Here is a 22904-nt window from a genome sequence, read left to right as displayed (position 1 = left end):
CAAATCTGGTAAAAAATAAAATAAAAATCTAAGGTTGTGGTATTAGTAGAGTATTAGTTCCTTTACACCGAAGTTGACATTCTGTTTTTGTTTTTTTTTTTTTGCCTTTTCTAGCCAATATTTGCATTTTTGAATGAAGAAAAGTTTAATGTGGATGGATGGACCGTTTATAATCCGGTTGAAGAATACAGAAGGCAGGTAAGTCAGTAGATACTGTGCCATGTGAGGAATCTCAAATGTGCCTGCTGAGGATATATGCCTTTGGTCATGCTCTTTGAGAATCAGTAACACCCTTGCTAAATACTTTTTTCCTAGCAGTAGTATAACATGGCTTATTCTGTCTGTCTAGTTCTGTGAAGCCTACAAGCTCTTACAGGGCCATGTTCAAGCTGCATTGACGGTTGCATGGGTAATTTTGTTTTCTTTCCACTACACGAAGAACATCCATTATATGTTGTCCACAAAATGAATCAAATACTCAGAGTCTAGAAAAGCCAGGCTTCTGTCTTACTACTCAGGAATTGATGTCACAGTGTATTTATGTGTTTGGGAGCTTAACTATTACTGGCAGTTAGATTTCAGTTATATTCATTTTGGCTTAGAGATTCAAATGAATTAGAACTGTAATGATGACTTTTCCAGGCAAGCTTTGATGAGTGTGTATGAGAACTGCCTTTATTGCTGTCTTAGTAAACTTTACCCATGTGCATATTTACTTGCAACAATAAAGTAGGAGGCTACGAGTATTGTTGCTGTTCAGAGGTGAAGGTCTCCTGGCATTTTTAAGAAGATTCCCATGCCTCTTATGGAACAAGAGCTGCATTTTGACCTCTGCTATAACCAAATCATGGGACAGCTAGGAGTTTTGTGATGAGATTTTTCCTAAATCTCATTCTATAAAGCTTGTAAAATAATTGGGAAGTTTTGTTGAATTAGGTTTGAGAATCAAATCAAGCCCAGTGAGTGTAAAGTCAAAGTGCGAAACACTAGACTTGAGAACCTTTAAGCCACCACTTCCACTATGAGGCCTCTTGGCTGAGTTCCCTGTTTAGTCTTGATCAGACATGCAGGTGTGGAAATTTATCTCTGGAGCACATATATGAAGTAGTACGCCTTGTTGCTAGCTTTAGACTATTTCATTTTCAAAGGCTGTGTGTACCTGTCATTAATAACCTGTCTTCTGGGTTATATATGGAGGCAGAAGAAGGACCATTGAAACATCTTGCATGTTTTGGAGACCTCTGTAGTGTTATACATTAAACTATTTGCACCTTAATTTTGAAGTATTATTTACAGTAGTTAGACTTATTTTGTAGGTCAAAGCTTCTAGCTTGAAACAAAACAGTTCCTGCTTTTAAGCTTGCATGCATATATGAACTATTGAAGGTATTTTTTTCTAGACTGCCATTATATTCCATCTTTTTTTCTTATACCTTTCTGATGGGACTTGTAACTCTCTAATTGGACTTGACATCAGACTCATCTGCTTTGTCTGGACTCTATGGGGCCAGACCTAAAGACAAGGTACAATGCTTGTTCCCAAAACAAGCCCCCACATGGCTCACTTTTCTGTGCGTACTTCTGTATTTGTGAGTGTGGGGAGGGAGTTATTCCAGCACCTCTGGATCTTGTCCCCACTAGATGCAATTTTGTGAGTAGACAGTAGGATGGAAGATGTCTTCTGTGTGTCCCTGTCACACTAGCCGGCCGCCTCAAATGCAAATGACTCTATTTGTCATACAAGCCATAGAGCAATCACCCATCCCAAACCACTTGATTGAAAACTCTTAGGAGGTGGCAAAATGAGCCTCCCCAAAGGGGTTTTCCTTACTTCCCTTCTGTGAATTTATTTTTTAAATTAATTTATTTATTTTAATTGGAGGCTAATTACTTTACAACATTGTAGTGGTTTTTGCCATACATTGACAATGACATACTTTGTGAATTTCTTTACAAGCTTAGCTTCTTTCTACTTTGGAGCAGGTTGAAGTATTCCCCCTGTTTTGAGTAGGGGGTAGAAGTTGCCTGATAGCTTTTCTACCCTCAATTAGACACACATGAAGATTACACAATGTACATTTCTTTAAGGTGTGTGAGTGGGTGGGGGGGTGAGCTTGAGTTTCTCTGTACAAGTAGTAAAGAAGAGTTTGGCATGAAATGAAGGAAGATCTCAAGTTGAACAGAATTTGCATTTATCAATGACAGTTTAGAATTTTGGAGCCCACCTGTGTTTTGTCTTGTGTTCTGTTATCTGGATTACCAATCTGGTTCCCTTACTGGGAATCAGTAGAGTGTTATCACTCTGCTGTCAGATGCACGTTTGCCTTCTGCTCGAAAGGAGAAAGGAGACCTAGTGATGGCCAGACCCAGAGAGGAGTCCTCTGTGTTGACACGAACTTCCTTTTCTCCTGCAGGGCTTGCCCAATCACCACTGGAGAATCACTTTTATTAATAAGTGCTACAAACTGTGTGACACGTACCCAGCTCTCTTGGTGGTTCCATATCGTGCCTCTGATGAAGATCTTAGGAGAGTTGCAACTTTTCGATCCCGAAACCGAATTCCAGTGAGTACTGCAATTCATGTCTTTTGTAAAGGGTGCCATGAGAATGGTAGTCAAGTAATTTAGAGAAACACTCTTTTGGAATTTCAGTCCCACAAGATATTATCAAATGTCTTCTGAGTGCAAAGCAGCAGGCCAAATGAGGAAAGAAGTAAGACGTTACCTGCCCCCCCCCCAGAAGCTTGCAGTCAAGGATAGAGCATGAACTCAAGTAGTTTTTATATAGGAGAGGGAACAGGTAACACTAGGTGAAAAGGAAGAAGGGAGGACAGGGTCTCTGTGGCTTCTCTATTTGTAGCACAGTGATTAACAGATGTGAGGCTCTTGGTCAGTGTCAGTTGACACGTTAGAAACAACACTAGAAATACCCTATGTTATGGAGCCTGTAATTACAGGCTTTTACTTAGCACCTTTATTAGGATTTGTCTATCTGCATCACGTTTGTAAGCTGCATTCAAACCATTAGCAATCTTAAGACAAGTGCGGATTATCCCAAACAGTATATTACAGTATCACTGGACCTAGTTCATAAAGTAGTGTTTCGGTTCTTAAATATTTATGGATGAGTTGCACTATAAATCTTATTGACTAAAGTGTCTATAAATCATATTGACTAAAAATTTAGAGAATTTTTCCCCTGTTAGTTTTCAGGGCATCTCATAATAAGTACATTGTTTTTGACTTTGAAAAACAGAGGTTGAGGAAATTAAACTTTAATGTTATGTCACCTTTGACTTCCAAGTCTAGACATTTTTTTCCTTAAAAGAATATTTGTGTGAAACTTTTATGTAGTATCAACATAATATGCAGAGAAGGCAATGGCATCCCACTCCAGTACTCTTGCCTGGAAAATCCCATGGATGGAGGAGCCTGGTGGGCTGCAGTCCATGGGGTCTCTAAGAGTCGGACACGACTGAGTGACTTCACTTTCACTTTTTACTTTCATGCATTGGAGAAGGAAATGACAACCCACTCCAGTGTTCTTGCCTGGAGAATCCCAGGGACAGGGGAGCCTGGTGGGCTGCCGTCTATGGGGTTGCACAGAGTCGGACACGACGGAACCGACTTAGCAGCAGCAGCAGCATAATATGAATTGTAATTAAAATGCACTTGGTTCGCTAAGGGCAAGTGTCTGTTCATATCTTCATGAGGTATATATTATACTTGGAAGTATGGTCTTTAGCTCATTTTGCTAGAATGCTGTGCTAATGAAGCAGAGTTACCAGTGCGCTCCTCTTCTGCTCTGCTGAAACATACTTTTCTGTGCTGTAGCCACAGACTCCACCCCTCTCCTGGCCAGCTGTGTTGCTAAGACATGCCTTGCCCACAGGAGAAAGGATTAGGATAATGTGGGTTCATTTTGTTCACTCCTTCATTCAATGAGTATTTATTGAACATCTACTGTGTCAAAAGTGCATGTGAGTGCACATGTACATGTGTGTGAATTTCATGCGATTAAGGGCAGGAGAGGAAGTGAAAGAACTGAGCCAAGTCCACTGTGCTCAGGCTGCCATGTTTATCCAGCATTTCCCACAGTTCTGAGTGAATGGAAACCCACTGTAGAGCAAATAGAATGCTTAGCTTTTTACTTAGCTATTTTATTGATCCTCCTTACCTTGTAATGGGCACCGATTTGCATTTTTTTTTCCTAAAAAAACTTAAGGCTAAACTGTCCATCCCCTCTCTATAGATTACAATGCTTAATAATATCTAATAATTGATGATGTACTCTTTCTGATACAACTCCTAACCACCAGACTCTTGAATGTAACCCAGGAAACGTATTTCCTTTTTAATAATAAATCATTAATATTTGATATTCAGTTCTTTAAAAAAAACTCATAAACATACAAAAAGAATTGATGAGAAAGCAGTCTTATTATGTTATCCATAAATAAGATGTATAGTGTTAAAATATCACTGAATAATAAAATAACCCACATGCATTAATGTTCCCATTAAATGGGTACATATTCCTTTGTTCTCCAACAGGTTGGTTTTAATGTTACTGAATTCTTTAACATATAATAACATATTTATTTATTTTAGACATTTAAAAAAATACTGTTAAAGATCAAGGAGACTGCCATCTAGTGAGGACCACACTTAACATTTTGATATATGTTATTCCAGACTTTCTTCTATGCATACATATTTTTATTTGAAAAAAATGAAATTACTCTGTGGTTTGTGTCTCAATCTGCTTTTTCTACCTAGCGTTTATCTTGGAAAGAACCTTCCACACTGTTGACTCTCTGCTCATGTGCCAGTATATGGAGTCATTCAGTTTTCTATTGTGAGACATTTAGCTTCTTTCTAACCTTTTGCTATTATAAACAGTGTTTTGTTGGCTAAATCTTTGTGTACATTGTTAATTATTTATGGCTTCTACATATTAACTTCAATAAGAATAACCTAATATAATACCATATACTTTTAAAGCACTCATGGTAGTTGATGTTGTAAAGTTTATATTATTTGTACCTGGTCTGGCTATATAGCAAGCATCCTTTTTATAAAGGTAGAAAAGAAGAAGAAGCAAGTAAGAGGTGAAACAACTCATAAGAATAGCATTTCTTAACATGGCCTGTTGATTCCAGTCTTAAATCTCCCAAGCAGAGAGAAGTGGGGAAGCAGAGCAGAGAGCACTGGGGAATGAGGGTCTTTATCAAACAATAAATGTATTGTATATACAGCAATTTGCTCTTTTAAAAGTGATCTCATTTGGGGAATTGCCTGGTGGTCCAGTGGTTAGGACTCTGCATTTCCACTGCTGAGGGCCCAGGTTTGATCCCTGGTTGAAGAACTAGGATCTCACAAGCCACCTAGTGTGGCCAGAAAAAAAAAAGTGATCTTGTATCAAATCAACATATTGTACACCTTAAATTTACCTATTGTTGTAGGTCAAGTGTATCTCAGTAAACCTGAAAAAATTAAATTAAAAATATATAGATACATAAAAGTGATCTCACATCTTTTCTCTCTTGGAGGCCAAGCCATGGCAGGTGGGTGGGCACGTCTCACCTCCACACTGTAGATTAGAAAATGGAGCTTGTACCCAGGCTCGCAGTCCTGAGCCTTTGGACTCTTAGTCAAGGCCACAGTGGTATTTTGACTGGGCCCTGGCAGGTGCAGAGACTCAGTTGAATGAGTATTCATTCATATTACCATATAATCTCTTCTCACTAACCTGTTATATTATTATACACTGCAATTTTTATGGACATCAATGCCTGTAATTTGCCAGAGTGGGGAGATGACTTCGAAGATGACAGCGTACTTGGCTTTGTATTAAGTGAGCTCGAACACTTCTGCGGTTCTTGTGCCTGATTTTCATGGGTTTTTATACTCTGTGCTGGATTTATGTGTTCTCCATTTGTCCTCCCAACAGTGCCACACCATCACGTGGCTCCATATTTTATGAAAGAGGGAAAGGAAGTGACAAGAGGCCGTGAGCTCAGTACCCAGGTCAGAACCACCGCAAGAGGTGTGCCTGTCCCAGAGCTCATGCTGTCACCCACCATGCTTACCTCCCAGCTCCTCTGTGTGTTTTTTTTTTCTTTTAACAGCTTTATTGAGATAGAGTTCACCTGCCAAACTATTCAGTCATTGAAAGTGGACAGTACTGTAGTTTTGGCTATGTTACATTGTTAGCTTCCTTTTACAGTCTTGTTTCTTAGGTGCTATGAGCTGAGCGACCAGGTAGCAAAGTGTGCTGGGCTTGTGTGTGAAATTAGAGAAGGTTGATTCTGAGAAAAAGCTTGAAGAGCTCTCCCAGGAGGCAGATGTCCAAGCTTTGTTATGGAGACCCTGGCAGCTCTATGGCTGTCCTGAGGTTCTGTTTGCTTCCTTTGGGTTTTCTGTGTTAGATTCTACAATTGAGACTATCGGGAAAATGACTTGCAGGCATGAGTTGAGATTATAGAGACAGGACCAGGGCTGGTTTCCTTTATCTCTCACCTTTTACTGAAGCTGTTTCTGGGTGATGACAAATCTGGTGCAAGCTTCAAGACGAAAATAAAATGTCTGAAGCTTTCTATTTCAAGTGATGTAACTATTTTTAGGTTAGCATTTAACATTTTTAGATGTGGTGCAAATTGAGAAAAGACTAGTCAAGCAATTAGTTGTTCTTATTGGCTCTGAATCGTCCTAACGGTTAAACATGTGTTTCTGGGCACACAGGGAAATCAGAGGTGAACAAACATCCTATTTTGGCAAAATCAGTTTCACTTCATCATGATTGTTAGGGCTCTCTTTTCTTATGGTTTTAATTGAGATTTAGTTGTTTTCTTGATAGTTTAAAATTTCTGAACCAACTGTAGGTGCTGTCATGGATCCATCCTGAAAACAAGACCGTCATTGTGCGTTGCAGTCAGCCTCTTGTTGGTATGAGTGGTAAACGAAATAAAGAGGATGAGAGATATCTCGACGTCATCAGGGAGACAAACAGACAAGTTAACAAACTCACGATCTATGATGCAAGGCCCAATGTCAATGCAGTGGCCAACAAGGTGAGTGTATTTCGTGACATGGTTCTACCTTATATACAGAGTGCAGTGTTTCACATGAATGTTGTTGTCATGACTGGTCAACATGTGGATTTAAATTCATTAAACTTTGCTTAGATCAGGAAATGAGTTCACTAAGGTAGAAAGTAGTTTTAATCATAAAACATATCTGAAAATTTGATTTCCTTAAAATCAAATGAAGGGGGCTGCCCTGGTGGCCCAGTGGTTGAGACTTCGCCTTCCAATGCAGAGGGTGTGGGTTTAATCCCTAGTCGGGGACCTGGGATCTCATATGCCTCATGGCCAAAAACCAAAACATAAAATAGAAACAATACTGTAACAAATTCAAAAAAGACCTTAAAAATGGTACACATAAAGAAAAATCCTAAAAAAAAATTCAAATGAAAGTCAACTTTTGATAAACTAGGCAAGTCTAGAGCTGTAATGAACTTGGGTTTTGGCCAAGATCTCAGGCGTGTGTTAGAATCTCTTTGGAGCCCTTTAGGCTATTGATGGTCATCCTCAATGTCAACACTATGTCATTCTCAGTGTATACACTAGGGAGGCATCTGTGGGGATTGTGAGAAGCTGTAATTGTTAAAATCCTAAATTTGTATCTTTATCTAAGCAGTCTTGTCTCTAAACTCAGAAATGTGTGTTCTCAGTTATATGAAATAATCCAAGAAATGAGGAGCTCCATGTATATGAATTTTACAGTTATTTGTGCATGCGTGCCAAGTCACTTCAGTCGTGTCCGACTCTTTGTGACTGTATGGACTCTAGTCTGCCAGGCTCCTCTGTCCATGGGATTCTCCAGGTGAGATTACTGAAGGGGGTTGCTGTGCCCTCCTCCAGGGGATCTTCCTAACCCAGGGATGGAACCCGAGTCTTTTATGTCTCCTGCATTGGCAGGCGGGTTCTTTACCACTAGTGCCACCTGGGAAGCCCTGGTGTCAGTGTCTTCAGAGAATTATTTCTCCAGGGTTTCCTTGGCCTTCTTAAGCAGAGTATGCTGAGTACACCTAGGTAAAGTGATAAGGCAGTGTTGCTTGCAGGGGCCCCTCAGCAGCTGCTGCGAAGGCTGTTTGCCCCTGCACGATATGGTCCCAGACTCAGAAATACCTTTGACATTCAGTTTCAACTTTGGTTTTATTTTTTTCCTTTTCTCATTTCCAGTTGTCACTTATACATGTTCACAGTGGGCCTGCCCCATCCCAGCTTTGAGATTTATTGCTGCTGGTCAGATGTAGGCTTACATTTCATCATCTTGGATATTTTACTTATCCCGAAGTCATTTACCTGGCATCTTGCATTATTGAAAGCACAAGGCAAGAGCCTGAAAGCAAAACAAGTCCTGAAGCAGCTCACCTAGATGTGGTAGTTTCCTAAACAGACCCTGTAATGTCTCTCTACATGGGCATGTGTGTGGAGCTCCATTTACAATTATTCGCTCACAGATCATGCACCTGACACCTTTACTCCTGGGGAGCCCCCTGCCCCTTGTGTATTTTTGGACCAGCTATTTGTTACTGCAGTTGATTTGGGTTTAGATAATGAAAATGATTTTGAAATTATCTATAAAGCAATCATGAAGTGAAATCAATCAATAGATTAGGAATAAGAAGAAAATGTTTAGTAAATTCAGCCCACATATAAATATCTTGTTGTATTATCCTTACTTTTATATTTCTGCTATCCTTCATGTATAATTCAGAGTTGAATACATGCATAAAATGAAGTATTTCCATGTATACATTTAGCCTGAAACAGATATGATATAACATTAAAATGAGGTATTTAGAAAGGATATTTTAAGGTATATAAAATGCATAAAATGAATACCTTTATCATATTAACTCTAAAGCTCATTTTTGTAGCAGTAGAATTATTGAATGCCTTTTTAAGACTCAGGAAATTTGCCTGTGTGTCTAGTCTGTTTAGGAATGAAAGGAAGGAAAGTATTATGGGAAAAAAAAAACCTAGGCTTGAAAAATCTGTGTATCATTCTTTAAAAACCACATTCAGGGTCCCCTCCTCTCTCAGCTGTGTCTTCCTAGCCATCTATCCATGGCAACAGTCTGTATATTGTACTAGGTAACTTGGGTTGTTCTTTTTTGTTGAAGAGAACTGAAAAGAAAACTTCAAAACTAATCCGAGTTGGAGATTTTGAACTTTTGGTAACTCACTCTGTGCTTGACTAATAGATTTTTACCCTTCTGACTTCTCTTTGAATCTAATTATTTTGCCCTTACGGATATTTAGAAATTTACAACCCCAGATGTAACAAGCATTTTAAATTAAACAAACAAACAAAACCCAGAGACAGACAAGATCCAGCACCCTGTGATGAATTAAAGTGGGGCTGTATTAATGTCTGTTTGGCAGGAACTTTGGCAATGAATTATTACTTTTTCTGTGTATCATCTTCAGTTATTTAAAAAAGAAACTCCAGCATTCGGAATGTCTTTGAAAAATCAGTAACTGTTTACAAACCACATGTCACGTGTCCATGGGAGGGTGATGTGTGTCTTTGTGTGAGAGGCTTGCAGAGCTAGTTCACAGTGGAACAGGCACACTCCTGTTGTGACCTCCGATTGTAGCTGCAAGGTGTTATTCCTTGAAATGTGACCCATGTGGGTGTATATTCGTTAGCTGATAGCTATTTAAAAACAACAAAGTGAATATTTGTTGTCTACTACTGATGCTATTTGTACCAAGCTTTAAAAACACACTACTGTTTAAATAAAAAACAATTTCTAACCTGGAGTCTGTGGAGATCGAGGCCTCTGGCTTGTACATAGGTCTCCAGGTTTGAAGTTCAAGTGGTAGCCTTACTTCTACTGTAGGAAACCTTCTCTGTGACTAACCCTGGGAAAAAAAACTGTAGGATGTATTGGCCCTTCTGTCCCGAGCTACAATTGTTGTAAATAAAAAGAGAAGAGGTTTTCTGTGGCAGTGGCAGGCATGTGGTTTGTCTGTCCTTGGCTTTGACTGTTTACTTACCTTTACTTGTGAGTTTACATATTCATATGTTTTTATGATGTTAATTAGCATCCTTCCATTTCTGCTTGCTTTCTTCACAGGTTCCTGAATGATTTAACCTTTTCTTAAAAGGCCAGGGGCCATGTGTTCCATGGCATTTTCAAACATTAAGCAGAAATCAGCCCAGTTCCTAAACAAAACCATAGCATTTCTTTTTGTCTTCGTGGAAAACAGGCATCTTCACCACCCTGTGAAGGGGAAGTGATGCCCACCCTGGCAGGTTGATGCTGGCAGGCACCACGGCAGGTGGCGGCCATCTCACTCCTCTTGAAACCTTTTGTCCTTCGAGGGCCAACCATGTGCAGCACTGTCCCTGGTGTTTTTGCATAGCACATGGACAGTCACAGGGCACTAGAAAAGATTCAGGCTTTGAAATCAGATGACTTAAATTCTGCTTACCTCTGACTTTGGGGTAGTTAAATAGCATCTGTTCTCATTTGCAAAATGGAGATAGTAATACCTGTCTTGTAGCATTGTTATAAGAATTAGATACAATGATGTAAAGCAAGAATCACCATATCTGGGATGTCAGAGAGGCTCATTAAATGGTGGCTGGTGTTAGCTGTTATAGAGCTCAGCTCCTTTTAATCTTAGGAGACCTCAGTAGTATTATCTCCTGTTCTTCAAGAGACAACATTGAGGCTCAGAGAGGTTAAGTGTTTTGCCACAGGTTGCACAGCAAAGAGGGGCTGAAGCTGAGCTATCGACCTGGGTCTGTCTCCAAAGCCTATCTTTTTCCTCTAGCTCATCGTGTCCCATGTGAGCCTGCCCTCGGAGTACTGTTAAAATCAGATAGAAGATGAGAACCATTCAGGACCAGCTCTTGCCTTTCCAGATCCAGAAGAAGAGCTAGTAATTAGAGAACATTTTGAAAATGATTTTTTTTCTTGCAAATACAGATTCCCAAGAAATTGCCAGCTCCCCATCATTTTTTTCCAGCTCAGAGTGTGACTAATATTGTTGAGGTCTAGTGTCAGATAGGAAGTCGAGTCACATCAATTATTAAATCAAAGTTACAAGGTTTTAGGTTAAGATTTGGATGACTAATAACCTTTGAAATATTTGTGTAAGTAATGGAAGAAATAGAAAACCCAACTTACTGTTTTGTGTATCTTGTTTCTTAGGCAACAGGAGGAGGATATGAAAGTGATGATGTGTATCATAACGCCGAACTTTTCTTCTTAGACATTCATAACATTCATGTTATGCGGGAATCTTTGAAAAAAGTCAAAGACATTGTTTATCCTAATGTGGAAGAATCTCATTGGTTGTCCAGTTTGGAATCTACTCATTGGCTGGAACATATCAAGGCAAGTATATATTTTGAAAAAAAGATGTCTGTATATAAAAAGAAAATAATTGTTCAGTGAAACAGGAAATTGTTTTAATTCCTTAAATTGAAAAAAAATTGAACAGTGAGAGAAACAATATTTGTTGTATAGGGCCGACAGTTTGTGTTTCTTTACAATTTGCTTACCTAAAGTAAAGATATTCTTGAGAGTTTGTGGAGATATCACTTTCCAACTCATCAATAGCGAGTAGTTGAGCCTTTCCCCCAGGTTTATGTAACCATTACTGCATACGACCTACAAGAATCTGGAGCAATTGTTTTTATTGAAACTAATCTCAATGGACTTAATTTAAAGAATGAGTTTCATGTTTTTATTATAGTCAATCCTTCGTCTTGATAGAAGCATCAGAAACTTCCATTCTTTTAAAAGTACATGAAACTATGTGAGGAAACTAACAACTTTAGAAACTGCAATTTATTTCTGTAAACTAACAAGGGACTTCCCTTGTGGTCCAGTGGTTAGGGGGTCTGTGCCTCCCTACAGAGGGTGCAGGTTTGATCCCTGGTTGGGGAGCTTATATATGTGTTTGTGTTCTCCCAAAGTTTATATGCTGATACCCTGACCCTCAGTACCTCAGGGTGTGACCTTTTTTGGAAAGAGGGTCATTGTAGATGTGATTGGTTATGACAGGTTCATACTGGGGTAGTGTGGACCCTTAATTCAATAAGGCTGGTGTCCTTATGAAAAGGGGAGATTCGGACACAGAGACATGCTCAGAAAGATACCATCTGAAGATTGAAATTATCCTACCAGAAGGCAGGAACTACCAGAAGCTTCGAGACAGGCCTGGAACAGGTCCTTCCCTAGAGCCTTCAGAGGGAGCATGACCCTGCCCACACCTTAATCTCGGACTTCTAGCCTCCAGACCTAAGAGATGATACATTTCTGTCGTTTAAGCCCCCAGTCTGTGTGACACTATTATGATAGCCCTAGTGAACTCATATAATCACATATGTGAAAGAAGGTTTGACATGTAGTTTGGCTTTGTGTCTGTTTGTCTTGTTTTTTAATACCTACTTACCTCAGTTTCCCTGGTGGTAAAGAATATGCCTGTAGTGTGGGAGACGTGGGTTCGATCCCAGGGTCAGGAATATCCCCTGGAGAAGGGACTGGCAACCCATTCCAGTAGTCTTGCCTGGAGAATTCATGGACAGAGCAGCCTGGCGGGCTACAGGCCATGGGGTCACAAAGAGTTGGACACGACTGAGTGACTAACACTTTTCACTTTCACTTTGTCTTTGAAAGCAGTTTCTGCAGAGGAAAAGCAATAAACCTTGTAGTTCCTGGCCTTCCATTTTCAGAACATTTCCTGTTCTAGACGTTAAGAGTATTTTAAAGCAGGACTTTTTACTAAAGGCTTTAAGTTCAAATTTAAGCAGTCCCTTCCAGCTGGCCATTTACTCGCATGTTTTTCTTTGCCAGCTTGTTTTGACAGGAGCCATCCAGGTCGCAGACAGGGTTTCTTCGGGGAAGAGCTCGGTGGTGGTGCACTGCAGTGATGGTTGGGACAGGACGGCCCAGCTGACATCCCTGGCCATGCTCATGTTGGACAGCTTCTACCGGAGCATCGAGGGCTTTGAAATATTGGTCCAAAAAGAATGGATCAGTTTTGGACATAAATTCGCATCTGTAAGTAAACAAAACTAATTTTTAAATTATCTGGTCATTACCACCTGGGATTAAAAAAAACTAGTTTGTGAAACCACTGATTTCCTTTTAAAAAGAAAATCTGAGTAGTATTACAAAAAAACACTCTGCGGGTTTGAAAATGTGTGGCGCCTTGGGTTTAGCCAGTCTTTTCAGGAGACATGTTCATCCATCTGTGCCATTTACAGTTTAACTTGAAAGTGATATGGAAAGTGTTTCAGTTCAAACTGTACAAAAGAGGGAAGATACTCCTTTCTCAACTAATATTATAACTACTAGAGCCAAATATTTGTAGATATGCTAGACTTTTTGTTGAGGCTTTTGCTGTTTTCTGATAGATATTTTGAAGACCAAGAGAACCTATTAAAATGTCTGTTTGCAGGTCTGGTTTCCAGACACCCTTTGAATAAGCACTTTGAACAAGTTCCACGGATGGTTCTCCTGAAGTGAACCCATAAACCATTTTAGAAACACTGCTGTGTAGCCTTGTAGCCTGCATCTAAATTTCATAAGTACTGTGAACAGCATTGTCAAGTAGAAAGAATCATTGTTAATGGTCAAGTTTTTGACTTATTTTTGAGAAAAAAACTTTTTTAAAAAGAATTTTTTAATTATAATAATCACACCCTTTTGGATATGGTTTCAAGATTTGAAATTTTCAGATTGGTCCCATAGCAACTGGTAACAGTTTGCAGGGTGATCTGCTCCAGTCTACCTGCAGCTGCACAAAATTCTGATTGGATAAAATAGTTGTAATGCTCACATGGGATCATGATGCTTTCTCAATTTGCATTGATATTTTTAGAAGTTTATCTGCTTAATTTCCATTGTTTTGAAACCTTACATTATTTTCTTTATTGCCATGGGGAAAAATACTATTCACTCTCTGAGAAACTTGGTGTTTGGAAGGCAGATTACTGAGTTGTGACTGTCCCATTTTGTGGGTTATACCTTTCTCAGTTTTAAAACAAATCATCAATTCCTTTCAGAGAATAGGTCATGGTGATAAAAACCACGCCGACGCTGACCGATCTCCTATTTTTCTCCAATTTATTGATTGTGTATGGCAGATGTCAAAGCAGGTAAGAGATATATTGGATGAAAATACATTTCACCTCATCTTTAAATATCTTGATACAATATCTGGGATTTGTGTCAGAGTAACACAGGGTAGAGTTAGAGATATAACAAGTTTGGCCATGTGCAAATAATTCTGGACACCAGGTGATGGGTACATGGGGTTCACTTTTTAATCCTCACTACTATTTATATTGACTGGAATTTTTCATAATAAAGTTTTTAAAATTTAATATTTAACTATACTCTCTCTGCTAATGGAAGAGCAGTGCAATTGACACCACCAGTCATCATTTCCAATTTATCCTACACTGGTGTTTGTGTATGGGCATGTCTGCTCCCTTAGACTGCTGTAAATAAATCACCTCAAATATCCTGTACACTCAGGAGAACCCCAGAAAATGGGCTTGTTTTCCCTTTTTGACTCTTTATTCCTTTACTTGATGCTCATTTATGCTCTCCAGCCCTGGGCAGAGCACCAACAGATGAGCCGTAGGGCGCTGCAGACCTCAGCCTCAGCTGTCCCCCCGGAACAATTATGCACTTCTTCTGAGCTCTATGAGATAAGCCTCAGGTTTTCATGTGTTCCTTACCCATTTGTTTCTGTCTAGTTCCCTACAGCTTTCGAATTCAATGAACGGTTTTTGATAACAATTTTGGATCATCTGTATAGCTGCCGCTTTGGTACGTTCTTATACAACTGTGAATCTGCTCGCGAGAAACAGGTGAGTGAAAAATGCTCATCTTTTTGGTTAAAGGGTCACCAAAATATGTCTAGTCTGCCATGAAATACGAAGAATTTGATAGCTTGGCTTGTGGTGAATGCAGAGTGTCTCATTTTGTACCCCACACTTGGGCGTTTTCACTTCAACCAGAGGTTATTGAGTTTGTGGTGTGGCCTTCGTGGGTAAGACGTTGACTTTTCCCTCAGAGAGTAAGATTGATTTTTTTTGTTGGGGTATAGATGATTTACAATACTATGTAAGTTTCAGTATATAACACAGCAATTCAATAGTTTTATAGATTATACTCCATTTAAAGTTCAGTTCAGTTCAGTCACTCAGTCGTATCTGACTCTTTGAGACCCCATGGACTGCAGCACGCCAGGCTTCCCTGTCTATCACCAACTCCCAGAGCTTACTCAAACTCATGTCCATTGAGTTGGTGATGCCATCCAACCATCTCATTCTCAGTTGTCCCCTTCTCCTCCCGCCTTCAGTCTTTCCGAGCATCAGGGTCTTTTCAAATGAGTCAGTTCTTTGCATCAGGTCGCTGAAGTATTGGTATTTCAGCTTCAGCACATTAAAGTTATTATGAAATAATGGTTATATTTCCCAATGCTGTATATCCTAGTAGCTTATTTAGTTTATACCTAATAGTTTGTACCTGTTACTCCCCCACCCCTATACTGCCCCTCCCACCTTCCCTCTCCCTGCTAGTAATCACTAGTATGTTCTCTACATTGGTGAGTCTGTTTCTGTGTTCTACATTTCTTTACTTATATTATAGATTCTTCATATAAGTGAAAACATACAGTATTTCTCTTTCTCTGACTTATTTCACTAAACATAATCATCCCCTCCAGGTTCAGCCATGTTGCTGCAATTGGCAGCACTTCATTCTTTATGTCTGAGTAGTAGTCCATTGTATATACATGGCACATCTTATTTGCCCATTCACCTGTTGATAGACACTTAGGTTGCTTACATATCTTGGCTATTGGAGTAAGCATGGCTATTAAAGGCATGCAAGGTCACCCTCCCAAAACACCATAAAAATGTCAGTAAGGGAAAATTTTTAAAAGGCATTAACTCATAAGAACAGGGGGAAATAAGAAAGGAGACACAGCAACAAACTTGGAAGCTGGAAAGATAGTAGATAAGTGGAAAATAACTTCACTTGAGAATCTCATACGAGCAGTAGGGAAGGCAAGAACCAGTCCACTTTGCATCGCAGGAACCCCAGATGACTCAGGGCTTCTGGGGCAAAGGGGGAGGGATAAGATACCCTGAAGGTGTGTTTAGAATAAGCAGGCAGCTTTCCTGGATCACCCCCACCCATCTCTAGACTTGAGGACAGAGGTTTCTTCTCGAGAAAGAGTGAGAGTAGGTCTCCAGGCTGGAGACCTGAGTGTCATCAGGGATTGAGTGAATGGAACAGCTGGCCTGTGAGGGCCTCCGCCCATGTCCCCTGCTGACTCCTTACATCCTGGCAGCAGGTCCTTATCTTTCAGGTAGGAGCCTTCTCTGTTGGCAGGGAAGGAGAGAGAAGGGAACCCTTGGATGTTGCTGGTGTGGGTGTAAAATATCATGGGAGCCAGCATTTCTACTCCCGGGTATGTACCCAAGAGGGAGGAAAACAGGGGTAAGGCAAAAACTTAATGCAGGACAGCCCTACTCATAATAGCTAAAAGGCCTCAACAACCCCATCATCCGTCAGCTGATGAACAGACAAACTAAATGTGGTCTCTCCATTCAATGGAATATTATCCAGCCATCAGAAGGAATGGAGTTCTCACCCACATCACAAATGCATGACCCTTGAAAATATGCTTACTGAAAGGAGTCAGACATAAAAAGGCACATACAATATGATTACATTTATCTGAAATGTCTAGAAAATCAAGTCCATAGAAACAGAAAGCAGACTAGTGGTTGACAGGGGGCTGAGGGAGGGGAGCATGGGGAGTTCCTTCTTAGTGTGTATGGGCCTTCCTTTGGGGATGATGAAAATGTCTTAGCACTTGACAGAGGTGGTGGTTGCACACCATGGAGAAAGTACTAAAAGCATTTTAGTACTAAAAGTCTACCATTGTAGACTAAAATGATGAATTTTATGGTATATGAACTACACTGAACTTTTAAAAAAAACAGAAAGAATCATCTCTGGAGAAAGCGACTAGCCCAAGAAGAAGGACCTCAGCATTTGCTGAGTCATAGCAATCTAAACCCTAAACATGGATCTCATCAAAGCTACGCTATATATTGGGGATTCCCAGGCAGGGCAGAGGGTGCGAGCACAGCAGCGTGGGGTGGGAGCCATTCTCCCTGTGACAGTGTCAAGAGTTAATGCCTATAAATGTGTAGTCAAAAAATAGCAAGAGGATAGTGTTTCTCCAAGATGTGGAGGTAAGTACCAAATAACCAGATACATTTAAAAAGTCAAACACAGTTGTTTGGGGGAGAAAGGTGAGAGACTGCTTTTCCCATAACAAACCTTGTTTAGCTGTTTGACTTTAAGTCAACTGTGTGTACGTATAAAAATAAAAACAAGCATGCAAATAAAGACAAGGCAGTATAGATTGTGGTGGAGAAAGCAATGGCACCCCACTCCTTCCTTTACTCTTGCCTGGAAAATCCCATGGACGGAGGAGCCTGGTAGGCTGCAGTCCATGGGGTTGCTAAGAGTTGGACTCGACTGAGTGACTTCACTTTCCCTTTTCACTTTCATGCATTGGAGAAGGAAATGGCAACCCACTCCAGTGTTCTTGCCTGGAGAATCCCAGGGACGGGGGAGCCTGGTGGGCTGCTGTCTATGTGGTCGCACAGAGTCGGACACGACTGAAGCGACTTAGCAGCAGCAGCAGCAGTGTAGATTGTGGCATCCAAAAGGGTCCAAAGAAGTTTTAGGTGGATCCCAAGAAGGCAAAATTATGCTGCTGTTATTACTATTCACATTAAAAAAATCTGTATGTTCAAGGGATTTCTTCAGTCACTTATTTCAAGCTATTCTTTTCAGCTTCCACTTTTATCTTATTGGTCCTTTCTTCTTGATTTTTAAAAAAAATTACATATTTTTAAATTGAAGGGTAATTGCTTTACAGAATTTTGTTGTTCTCTGTCAAATATCAACATGAATCAGCCATAGGTGAATATATGTCCCTTCCCTTTTGAACCTCTCATCACCACAAAGAGTTTCCAGTTCTGCCTTCAATAATTTTAATACTTGCCTTTTTATTTCCCAAGTTTTGATTTTCCTCTATTTATGGTCAGAACTGGTAAAAAAAAAAAAAAAAAAAAAAAAAAACCTATAATTGAAAATCAGTGAAGATATGAACATCTGTATGAAATGATGGGCACCAGACGGAAAAAATGAAGCTTCACTGAAGTTGGGTATCTAGGTGTTTCAAATATCTGGATATTGGTATGATGCATTAAACCTCTGGGTGTTTCATTAACCTAACTATCTAGATGCAAACTGTCAAGTAGACCCAGGTTAAGATTTTGTAGTTTGAACAAACACAAAAATGGAAAAAGTCAGTGAGATCTTGTGATAATTTTTCCTTGCTGCTGAATTCAAAAGAGCATGGTGCCCATCTGTTCGTGAATGTTTTCCCAGCCAGGAATAGTTTTCTTAGGTCAGTGAATTGCATTTAATGTTACAGCATCCTGCCCCTCTCTCTTCCAGCAGAAACAGAGGCTCTCAAGCCATTATGTATGCAAATATCGGGAAGTGGTGCTCAGCACTCCAGGCACAGGAGGCTTTTTGAGCTATTATGGGGATAATGTACATGTGTGATTCAAATTGACGCTCAGCTGTATCACCGCAGCCTGAAAAATGGTTTGTGTACTGGGGTGTGTTTTTACTTAGGCTTTCCACTTTCTCTTTCCTCTAGAAAGTTACAGAAAGAACCGTTTCTTTATGGTCACTGATCAATAGTAATAAAGACAAATTCAAAAATCCCTTCTACACTAAGGAAATCAATCGAGTGTTATATCCAGTTGCCAGTATGCGTCACTTGGAACTTTGGGTGAATTACTATATTAGATGGAACCCCAGAATCAAGCAACAAGTAAGTGAAGTAGCATTGTGAATATAGTGATGTCAAATGAGTACTAGCTTGGGACTTTGATAATGTTATGTAGCAGTTATTTAAAAATATTATGAAAGGAAAAAGAGAGTAAAAAATGACACTTGCTTTTAATCCCAACTTCAGTTAAAAACTGTTTTTAATGCCTAAACCATTTATTTTGATTGCTGTTGAACTAATATTTTCCTGCCAATATGAGTAATGCAGTTTTTTAAAACTAAGATCTAAGCTAATTTTTTATTGGAGTATAGTTGCTTTACAATGTTGTGTTAGTTTCTCTGTACAGCAAAGTGATTCAGCTATGTGTATACATGTGCTGTGCTTAGAAGCTCAGTCATGTGTGACTCTTTGCAACCCCATGGACTGCAGTCCACCAGGCTCCTCTGTCCACGGGGATTCTCTAGGCAAGAATACTAGAGTGGGTTGCCATGCCCTCCTCCAGGGGATCTTCCCGACCCAGGGATCAAACCCAGGTCTCCCACATTGCAGTCAGCTTCTTTACTGTCTGAGCCACCAGGGAAGACCAAGAATACCGGAGTGGGTAGCCTGTCCCTTCTCCAGGGGATCTTCCTGACTCAGGAATCAAACTGGGGTCTCCTGCATTGCAGGCGGATTCTTTACCACCTGAGCTACCAGGAAGCCCGTATGTATACATATATCCCCTATTTTTTGAATTTCCTTCCCATTCAGGTCACCACAGAGCATTGAGTAGAGTTCCCTGTGCTATACAGTCAGTTCTCATTAGTTATCTATTTTGTACGTAGTAGTATATATGTGTCGGTCCCAATCTCACAATCCATTCCACCCCTGTCCCCCACCTTGGTATCCGTAAGTTTGTTCTCTACGTCTGTGTCTCTATTTCTGCTTTGCATATAAGTTCATCTATGCCATAAGATGTAAACTAATTTAAATCTCTGGAAAATTTCTGAGTTTTCATAGTCAAGTATTTCCTTTAATGACTAAAAGTTGTTACACGTCATAAGAAGGTTCTTTCCAGAAACTAGACTGAGATGATCCTTCAAGGAAAAGAAACATTTTCTGTTATCTATTCACATGTATGTTACTTGTCAACTAATATCAGAGTGCTTTTTACCGAAAGTCTTTACTTCTAAAATAAAGATAATCGATCTGTCAAAGGATAGTACAGTCAATTGGCCATTTATCAGTCAAACATGGAAACGGTGATTTTTGAAGCAAAAGACTCCACATTTTATTAAAGGCACAGTCAGGCTTTCTCCCACTACTGCATCCAAGATCAGAAGGAAAATCCAGCCTATTTGTGAGGGCTCAGCAGTACATCCATTGAGCGATTTGTTCTAAGCATTGTAAATATTAAGTATTTGCGATCACTCTTTCTAAAGGTTTGCACACTTTCCTGTGGTTAGGATGGTTGAATACCTGTTCTCCCAGGCCAGTCTTACGTAAGTGTCAGCTTTAATTCCACTACACATAGTCAGGCAATAGAAGGGCCTGGTGCTCAGTCTGACTCTGGATTGTTTATTCCACTCAGGCAGCTGGCTACACGCCAGTGTGTGTACCCTCTTCCCACCAGGGAGATGCACGTTTAATCTGGCCCTCTTGTTTCAAGGTCTCTGCTTGCTTGCCTGAAAGCCTTTTGCAGTTTCATGATGGTTGAAGTGTATGATCTTTTGGAAAGTGACAGATTCCAGGGCTTGAGAACATTCACTTGTTTAGTTTAGGATTTGAGAAGTACACAGAGGGAGTGTATTTAGCTGTAGTTCGAGCATTTGGAACATCAAATAAAGAGGAAATAGGAATTTTCCCAAGATTCTAAGCACTGTTACACGGGACATGTTTCTTTGCTGGTTAAAAAATACTATATAGATGAGCCTTGTTTGTCCTATAAATTTTACCTCTTCTGTATTTATCATGGCTTAAAAAAAAATAACTGTTGGTGATTAGAAAATGTTGATAGTTTCTGTACAGTTTCTGTAGTCTCTTCTTCTCATCCATCTGTACTTGGAGAAGCTCTTGAAATTCCATGCATTTAGAGCAATTCACTTATGACATACAAAGGTAATGACAATTGTGTGACAAGTCAGATTTTTAGCAACATCACTGGAAGAATTTACTGTGACGTGTCTCTCCCCCTTACTCTCCCAGAACTGAGCCAAATGGAATTGAGCCAGGTAGGAGTGAACATTTCTTTGATTGAGGTTTTTATTTTGAGACAGCGATTGGTCTGTATTATGATCTGTGAGATTTACTCCAAGAAAATAACTCACCCTTCCTATATAGATTTTCTGAATGTCAAGGGTCCTATACACATCTTTATTTTGTTCGGCATCTTGCATTTTCATCTGCCAAATACCATGCATCAGGCACTGGGGGGACCCAGAGATTAAGAAGAGCTGGTCTCTGTCCACAAGGAGCTCCCAGACTGCAGGGGTGCCCAGGAACAGACGTTGATGATCAAGCTCGAGGAGAAATGTGAACTAAGTGCATCAAATTTCCCAAAAGATCTTATGCAGAACATTATTTCATACAGAAATAGATTACAATCCAATCACACAGGACTTTTCAAATTCTGTAATGTAAACCTAAAAGAATATACTTAACTACTGAAATTGTTCTTCAGTTGTGTGGCCCAGTTGGTATACAGGCAGTTGCTGAATGCCAGGGACATTCACAGCACTATGGTAAACTATCGGTGTTGAAAGATGTAGAAACATATCCAGCCTGTCCCCACAGTGAGCTATTCCCCAAGAAGAAGGCAGGGCTAATGTGCTTTTTTTAAAAGCAGAATCCACTGGCCTTTGCTACAACCTCAAAACTGAGAGTTGATGGCAAGACCAATTCTTATATTTGACAAACTGTGAAGAAGCAAATTTGGTACTTTTATTTAATATGAGGAAGTTTCTCAGGTCAAAAGCCAATGGAGAATTTAGTCCCGTAAACCCTTAGTGAGACCTTCAGCTGCTGGTGTGTTGCATATTGTCCTTTGGGGACGTCTGCACTCCATGTGGCTCTGAACCAGGGTTGCCCCAGGCAGATCCTGTTTTACTTAGGATGACAACAAGGACAGATCTTCACAGGCTTACCTGGGTGGGGTTTAAGTCATTTCTCATAGAAAAGTTAGAAAGGAATATGAATATGAAAATCATTCGAAGCCTAAAATACCTGTGTAGCCACTGACTGCCTGTGCCTGGCATGCTCCTTACTTCATACATCATTCCCTGAGGGACACGTCGAGGTGTGGGATTTACAGTCACTTCACTATGAATTTCATTTCTCGCTGTTCTGTCCTGTGATATGCTGTCACAAATGGACTCTTTCCTTCTATTATATCCCTAAATTGGTTCTCTTTGTCTCTAGGCTAATGACTGCTAGACATCTTTTGTACCCACTACCAGACCAAATGATCTTTTTATTTCTAATAGTTTTCTAACTCTATAGCCTTGTCTATCATTGGCAAAAATGATTGTTTTATCTCTCATTTCTTTTTCTTGTCTTGCTGGTACAATAACAAATAGATTCTAGTAGTCATGTGGAAAAGAGAAGTTTTAAAAATAACCAAGAGCATTTTGGAGGAGAGTGTTGAGGAAACCCTTGCCCTGCCACATGTTAAGACTTATCTGAAGCAGAACAGAACCTAGAAACAGAGACCAGAGATGTGGAGGCTGGGGAGGGGGAAGAATGGAGCATCGATGGTAAATGTTTAGTGGTCCATGGTCCTGGCACAGCAAACGGAGCCAGTGCACATGGAGTCCTCTTCCCCAAACCTGCTGCTCCCACCGGCTTCCGCATCTCAGTGCTTGGCAGCTCCATCCTACATGCCCTGGCCAGAAACCTGAATGTCATCCTTTTCCCCCACTTTAAAAACCAGCCTTATTGAGGTATAATTGATACATAATAATCTGTACATGTTCAAAGTGTGCAGTGTGGT

The 22904-nt window shown here is 40.0% G+C and overlaps 1 protein-coding gene across 4 annotated transcripts in view; it reads left to right on the top strand.

The window, feature by feature from the left end:
• The window catches only part of MTM1 (myotubularin 1), a 92423-nt gene that overhangs the window by 65035 nt on the left and 4484 nt on the right, over positions 1-22904 (top strand). For 3 of the 4 annotated variants that reach the window (XM_027533956.1, XM_027533955.1, XM_027533954.1), the window contains 8 exons: positions 115-198; positions 2415-2564; positions 6884-7072; positions 11236-11421; positions 12886-13092; positions 14100-14192; positions 14799-14912; positions 18803-18979. In XM_027533956.1, the coding sequence (XP_027389757.1) occupies positions 115-198; positions 2415-2564; positions 6884-7072; positions 11236-11421; positions 12886-13092; positions 14100-14192; positions 14799-14912; positions 18803-18979 (1200 nt within the window). The remainder of the gene's footprint in view (positions 1-114; positions 199-2414; positions 2565-6883; positions 7073-11235; positions 11422-12885; positions 13093-14099; positions 14193-14798; positions 14913-18802; positions 18980-22904) is intronic. The other variant, XM_027533957.1, reaches the window with a different exon arrangement.

The sequence above is a fragment of the Bos indicus x Bos taurus genome, chromosome X (genome assembly GCF_003369695.1).
Source record: "Bos indicus x Bos taurus breed Angus x Brahman F1 hybrid chromosome X, Bos_hybrid_MaternalHap_v2.0, whole genome shotgun sequence".
In the NCBI taxonomy this organism is placed as follows: Eukaryota; Metazoa; Chordata; class Mammalia; order Artiodactyla; family Bovidae; genus Bos; species Bos indicus x Bos taurus.
This window is presented reverse-complemented; position numbering and strand designations above follow the sequence as displayed.